Below are 6,699 nucleotides of genomic sequence, written 5' to 3' on the forward strand. Positions count from 1 at the left end.
AGGCAGACGCTCTATCCACTGAGCCAAACCAGCTAGGGCTATTTTATTTTTTAAATATATTTTTATTCATATCAGAGAGGAAGGGAGGGGGAGAAAGAGATAGAAAAAGAGATAGAAACATCAATGATGAGAGAATCATTGATCAGCTGCCTTCTGCACGCCCCACACTGGGGATCGAGCCCGAAACCCGGGCATGCGCCCTGACCGGGAATCAAACCGTGACCTCCTGGTTCATAGGTCAACACTCAACCACTGAGCCACACTGGCTGGGTGCCCAACATTTTATTTTGAACAATTTCAAATTACAGAGCAGTTACAAGGATAGTGCAATAGGGAATAACATTTCACGCCTAAATATTGAAGCCCATAACTTCGAAGGAAAGGACATTCTCCCATGTAATAATCATATCTTATCATGCCCAGGAAATTTAATACTGAAGACAAAATGTCATCTGATCATCCATTCTGACATTGGGGCCAGCGGCTGTCCGTAGCCTCTTTCCACACTTTACTGTATCTTCCCCTCAGGAGGGAGTCGCCGGCAAGTGTTTAAATTGGTCAGAAATAAGAATGCAAAGTGGAACTGAAGCACATCACAGACTTTGGACCAGAAATGGCCTGTGAGCCGCTGGAAGAGATGCCACCGGGCCAGTTGATGGTCACACAGCTTGAGGACCACAAAGCCCAGGCAGGAGAGCACTCCCAGAACCAAGTACACCCCTGAGCACCTGCTGCCGTGGCGCCTGTGGACACGCAGGGCCTGGCTCATGGCAGCAGCAATGTGCACACCCAGGGCGACCTCAAACCCACGGGGATGCAGCAGAGCAAGGCCATAACTGGACAGCGAGAGGCACTCGATGGCGAGGAGCAGGCCGGGCTCCCAGCCCCTGTCTAGGTAGAGGCACCACGCCACGGGCCACGCAAAGATGGGCAAGGTGAACCACTGGTCCAGCACAGCAGCCGGGTGCGTCTGCAGCCCAATCCGCAGCCACTGCACGGGGCCGTAGACCATAGCCATGCCCGCGAAGACATCCTTCAGGTAACGAGCCCGCTGCACCTCACTGGGGTGCCCCAGGGCACTGACATTTCTCCGTAGCCAGTGCACTCCCAGGAGCACGTAGGCCACGTTAATGAGCGAGTTGAAGGGCATGGCTAGGAAGGCGGGGAGGCCGGCTACCGGGGCTTCTGCATAGTGCTCATAGCCCACTTCCACAAAGACGCTTTCAAAAACGCCCATGTAGACGGTGGCCACGCAGAGGCAGCTGGCCACGGCCACGTGGCAGAGGGCCTGCTCTGACTTGGGATTCATCTGGAAGCCTAGTTGTGACTTGGGGCAGAGAGCTTCAGAGAGTGGCAGCCTTCACTGTCCTTTCAGAATTCAGATAAACAGCTTTTGCAAAATACTCCTGGGCCTCCCAGCTGAGCCAGCAGGAAGACGTCCCGTGATTTCCGACGCAGATGCTACAACCTTGCCCTGGAGTGGCGGTGGCAGGCCGGGGGAGGCGGGGGTCCCGCTGATTGGCTGGCACACGCGGAGGACCGTTCTGCCTTTTTCCTTTGTGGTTAGAAAAAGAGTGTGGTTAGAAAGAAAACCATCCAAAGAAGAGCCTCCATCTTGCCGACTCTCAGCCTCAGGATCCACCAACAGTTTTCATTAGAAAAAAAAAAACAAACACAAAAAACACACATACACACACACCATAAAACAAGTAAAAGTGAAAATGATACTTACAGTACTAGTATGTCACCTTCTTACACATGGCTTCTAGAATCTTCTTTTGCCAAGGCATTTTGTGCCTCTTGACAACTATGCTGTTCTTCTCTCATCTGTGGACTATAAAAATCCTGCTCCTGCCCTAGCTGGTTTGGCTCAGTGGATAGAGTGTCGGCCTATGGACTGAAGGATCCCAGGTTCGATTCCGGTCAAGGGCACATGCCCGGGTTGTGGGCTTGATCCCCAGTAGGGGGCGTGCAGGAGGCAGCTAATCAATGATTCTCTCTCATCATTGATGGTTCTCTCTCTCTCTCTCCCTCTCCCTTCCTCTCTGAAACCAATAAAAATATATTTTTTAAAAAAATCCTGCTCCTTGCCCTAGTTCCCTTAGAGCCACTGTATTTAGAGACACCAACATCCCTAGATCTGTTCTTACAACTCAGAATGGGTTTTCCCACTTCCGAGACGTTATATATATGGAAGTTTCCAGGCTAGCCCCCAAACCCTTTTAGCCAAATACCCAGCTGAACAAGAGACCATTAGCTGTGGTCTAAGCTCTGGAATCCCAGGCAAGATGGTGTGGTGCTGGAGGAGGCAGGCGGCGAGTATGAGCATGCCTCCTCTGTTTCTTGGGTGTGAGGCCAGGCAGCACAGGGATATCTCCTCCAGGCCTGCTACCCTGGCTCACCTTTCTGCCCTCCCCAGAGTTGCTATACTCGCCCACAAATCACCCTCTTTCCTTGTCCCACAATACAACTTTCCATTTCCTGCAATCACAGAGGCAAATAATTTATTTACTGATTTTTTATTGATTTTAGAGAGAGGAAGGGAGAGAGAAACATTGATTTGTTGTTCCACTTATTTATGCATTCATTGGTTGTTTTTAAAAAATATATATTTTTATTGATTTCAGAGAGGAAGGAAGAGGGAGAGAGATAGAAACATCAATGACAAGACAGAATCATTGATAGGCTCCCTCCTGCATGTCCACCACTGGGGATCAAGCCCACAACTCGGGCATGTGTCCTGACTGGGAATCGAACTGTGACATCCTGATTCATAGGTTGACATTCAACCATGGAGCCACGCCTGTCAGGCCATTGGTTGATTCTTTTTTTCCTTTTAAAAAACCTTTATTGTTGAAAGTATTAAATATGTCCCCCTCTGCCCCCCCCCCATTGGTCCCCTTCAGCCTGCCCCTGCTTCCCCATTGGTTGGTTCTTGTGTATCCTAAGATCCAATCCTCAACCTCAGCATACGGGGAAGATGCTCTAACCAACTGAGCTCCTTGGTGAGGGCTAGCAGGCAAACAATTTAAAAACAATGTGGACTTTTCATTGACTGTCAACTGCTTTGGGGCCAGCTGCGGGTGAATTGGCCTAGTAGCCTAAAAATGTATTAAGGAAGAAAGAAGAGGTTCAGTGCTCTAAAAATGACTCAAAGCCAAGACAGCAGACAGGCAGGCAGACAGGCATGGAAAAGAGGTCTGTATCCCCCACCTGCTAACTGTGTGTGTGACCTTGGGCCTTAACCATTCTGGTCCTCAGTTTGCATACCTGTAGAATGGGGATGCTACCAGTACAGGGGTGGGCAAACTTTTTGACTCGAGGGCCACAATGGGTTCTTAAACTGGACCGGAGGGCCGGAACAAAAGCATGGATGGAGTGTTTGTGTGAACTAATATAAATTCAAAGTAAACATCATTACATAAAAGGGTACAGTCTTTTTTTTTTTTTTTTTCCTTAACCATTCTGGTCCTCCCGCGGGCCGTAGTTTGCCCATGGCTGTACCAGTACCTCCGCAGAGTCCTTGTGTAAATTAGGCGAGTTGTTATATATGCAGACCGCTTAGCACCATTTATTTTTCAGATACAATATATATCCTCCTTCCTGCAGTTTAGGCCCTGAAAGGGTAGGACAGGGGCTGATTCTTTGCTCTCTCTTCGGTGCTTAGTGAAGACCCACTCAATTTCAGTTCAATTCAAGCACCAAGCCAGCACCTTTCCTTTTCCCCCTTACTCTTTCATTGGTCCTATTTGCCACTTCACTTCTCAGCCAGGCCGGGGGGCCCACCTGCATGCTCTGGGGAGGGACCTGGGGGGCCTCATGCTGAGCTTTCTTGCTCCTGTTTGTCCTGCCTTGGGGATCTTCTCTGAAGGAGGACCATGCGGCCTAGCATTTCCACAAGTGAATGGAAGCCCTCACCCTCACTCTGCATCTCCTGGCGGACCACAAGTCTCCATCTCAGCATGTGGCACTGTTGGCTAAGGAGCCTCCTGGACACCCCTGCCCTGGGATTCCCACTTTTAGGATGGTGGCTACTAACGTGGTCTGCATACAGCAGTCCCCAGCATCTTCCTCAAATACCCCTGAATCGGATCATGTCAGCCCCTGCTCAACACCCTTCAGTGCCTGGCTCATCACTCCACATACAATCCCAACCCAATGTCTTGGCCAGACATCAGAATGCCATCCCCATGTAGCCCTGAGAGCTTTCTAGGCCCAGTCTGTCCTGCAGCTGGAACGAGACTGGTGCTCCTTCCCTCCTGCACCTCACCTGGCCTGCTCACACCCCCAACTTCGCTCAGGCACTTCTTTTTTTAAAAAGTATATATCTATTGATTTCAGAGAGGGAGGAAGAGGGAGAGAGAGAGGGAAACATCAGTGATGAGAGAGAATCATCAATCAGCTGCCCCTTGCACACCCCCCACTGGAGATCGAGCCTGCAACCTGGGCATGTATCCTCACCAGGAATCGAACCCTGATAGGTCAACGTTCAACCACTGAGCCACACCGGCCGGGCTCAGGCACTTCTTCATTCAGCACTCCCGATTCTGGCTGGGACGGGAGCTAAGTCCCTCCCTGCACCCATCTGGGGCCTGGCTCCCTGGTGTGAAGTGTCAGGCCTTAAGGGCCCCATGTAGCGCGAACTAGCCTGACCGTCCTGTCTGCCAGCCAGCATGGAGGAGAGCCAGGGACAGGAGTCAAACACTGTCAATTTGATAGAGAAGGAGGTCCAGGAAGGAGGTGGAAAGTGACTTCTCTCGGGCCAACCTGGCAGAGTCCACCTGAGTCCTTGTGCAAGCTGAAAGTGACATGTCATCAAACCAAATTCCCAAGTCCATCAGGAAGACCACTGCTGGGTGCGTTATGGCCCAGCTTCTCTGTACCCTCCAACTGCCATGACCCTTGTGACAGGACACTCAGTTCTTCACAGATTCCCCCAGGGCCTGGCACACAAAGGCTGAAGGATCCCCAGCATCGGCTCCCTGTTCTGGGGGTCTTCTGGGGGGTCCTGCAAAGCATGACAATCTCCTGGCTAAGGGGCTAACACGTGTTCCTTAGATTCATTCTCCTGCTTCCTGGGGTGATATGCATTTAAGTAGAAGCCACTAACTATCACCTGTCTCAGTGATGGCTTCTTTGGCCTGTAGCATTTGACAACTGCTGCCTGTGCTCCTGACTACCCTAATCACCCTTGCTGCCTTTCTGCAGATAAGGTGACGCCAGCCCGAGGGCTGCAATGTGGGACACCCCCAAAAAAGGTGAGATCCCTCTGAACCACCAGAAGGCCCAAGGAGCCTGGAGCAACCACAGGGCTTCCTGAACTCTGGGGAGAGAATCGCTGAGTGTGGGCAGGGCCCCTGGGAACCAGCAGCTCGGCTTCCTTATTTCACAGGGGAGGGACTCAGGGCCCCAGAGGGGAGGTGAATGGCCAAGGTCATTTAGGGCAGTTGGTAGCACCGCCACACAGGTGAGGCCTCTTTGGCCTTTCTCAAACAAATGCTTCCAAATGTATAAAGAAAAACAGGATTAGGACAAAAAATGAATGTTAAAAGACAATCACTAAAATATTTTTGAAAATGTGAGATAGGGTCCTTCTTTACCAATAGGTTAAATTCCAGGATCTCCAGGCAGATTGAATAACTACAGTAATTTCAAAGTAGTTATTCTGCCTGCCAGTATGTCTTGTCATTTAATTTCAGGATATCTACAACAAAAGCTATGAGATATGAAATGACTGCTCTGTCATTTTCATTGGTGACAGTCACCTGCCTAATGCTCTTATGCTCTGCGGCCTATATTCATAATTGCGGGAAAGGCCAAATTTCGGCTAGAGGCTGGTGAAAATAAAGAGGAAATAAAGATGAAAGTGGAAAAAATCATCTATTGTCACTGCAAGTTCCCAGACACCTGTGCAGGACCCCTGCACTACAGCCTGAGTCTAGCAGTGAGCATGACAGTGCAACACCCAGGCGGCCTCTTGCAAGATTTGTAACGGATTTGGAACCCGGGGGGCGACGTCAGTACCCACCTCTCAAGGTTGTGGTGAGAACTCACAGTACTGGCGCGAAAAGGCCAGCGATCACCATCCGGGTACTTTGTCTCCCTCACTTTGCTGGGGGAAATTCAAATCTCAAAAAAAGGGCGGACCCGAAAAGCGGGCTTGCGCCTGCGCGCGGGGCGGGGCGCGGCGCTCTGGGAAGCAGGCGGGGCGGGGTGACGCGAGGTGACGCGAGGCTGCACTGAGCTCTCCCGCGCCCGCCCGCCCTCCCGCTCGTTCGGCTCGAACGCCGCCAGCCAGGCTGCCCGCCCTGCAGCCGGCTGGGCCGGGAGCTGCTCAGCGCGCAGCGGCGCCCTGGCGCGCGGCCCGGCTCATTTAGTTGGGGAGCGAGCGGCAGCGGCGGCGGCTCCTGGGGGCGGAGCTGGCGGGCCTGGGAGCCTGGGAGCCGGCTGCGTCACCGCCCACTCTCGCCCCGCCTCCAGCTCCCCCGGCATGGGGCTCGAGCTGCCTTTTCGGCGGACGCTGGGTGTACGGAGCGGCGAAACGTTCGCTGCCTGCCTCGAGGCGAGACTCTAATGTCTCCGTCAGCTACCCTCAGCAACCAATGTCTTGTCCCCACTGTTAAATAAAGGCAATTCCTCGGGCGTGTGTCCCTACAAGGGCTCGGGGAACAGTTCCCAAGGGGGGCGGGGCCAAGCTCG

At 52.2% G+C, this 6,699-nt stretch overlaps 1 protein-coding gene across 2 annotated transcripts; it reads right to left on the reverse strand.

Annotated features, from left to right (window-relative positions):
• Positions 1–263: 263 nt before the first annotated feature.
• TMEM187 (transmembrane protein 187) lies at positions 264–6,165 on the reverse strand. Of its 2 annotated transcripts, none has more exons than XM_006087671.3 (2): positions 6,029–6,165; positions 264–1,555 (listed from the first exon to the last, which is right to left on the reverse strand). In XM_006087671.3, exon 2 carries the CDS (start codon positions 1,307–1,309, stop codon positions 509–511), a length of 801 nt encoding a protein of 266 aa, XP_006087733.1. In that variant the 5' UTR covers positions 1,310–1,555; positions 6,029–6,165; the 3' UTR covers positions 264–508. The 2 variants fall into 2 exon arrangements, with proteins under 2 accessions (XP_006087733.1, XP_014310368.1); XM_014454882.2 differs by lacking the exon at positions 6,029–6,165 and adding an exon at positions 1,733–1,954.
• Positions 6,166–6,699: the final 534 nt, after the last annotated feature.

This window comes from Myotis lucifugus, unplaced genomic scaffold (assembly GCF_000147115.1).
Source record: "Myotis lucifugus unplaced genomic scaffold, Myoluc2.0 scaffold_40, whole genome shotgun sequence".
NCBI lineage: Eukaryota > Metazoa > Chordata > Mammalia > Chiroptera > Vespertilionidae > Myotis > Myotis lucifugus.

What these genes read in the sequence shown, in the direction of transcription:
- TMEM187 (XM_006087671.3), bottom strand. Translation starts at nt 1,309, where the DNA reads ATGAATCCCAAGTCAGAGCAGGCCCTCTGCCACGTGGCCGTGGCCAGC.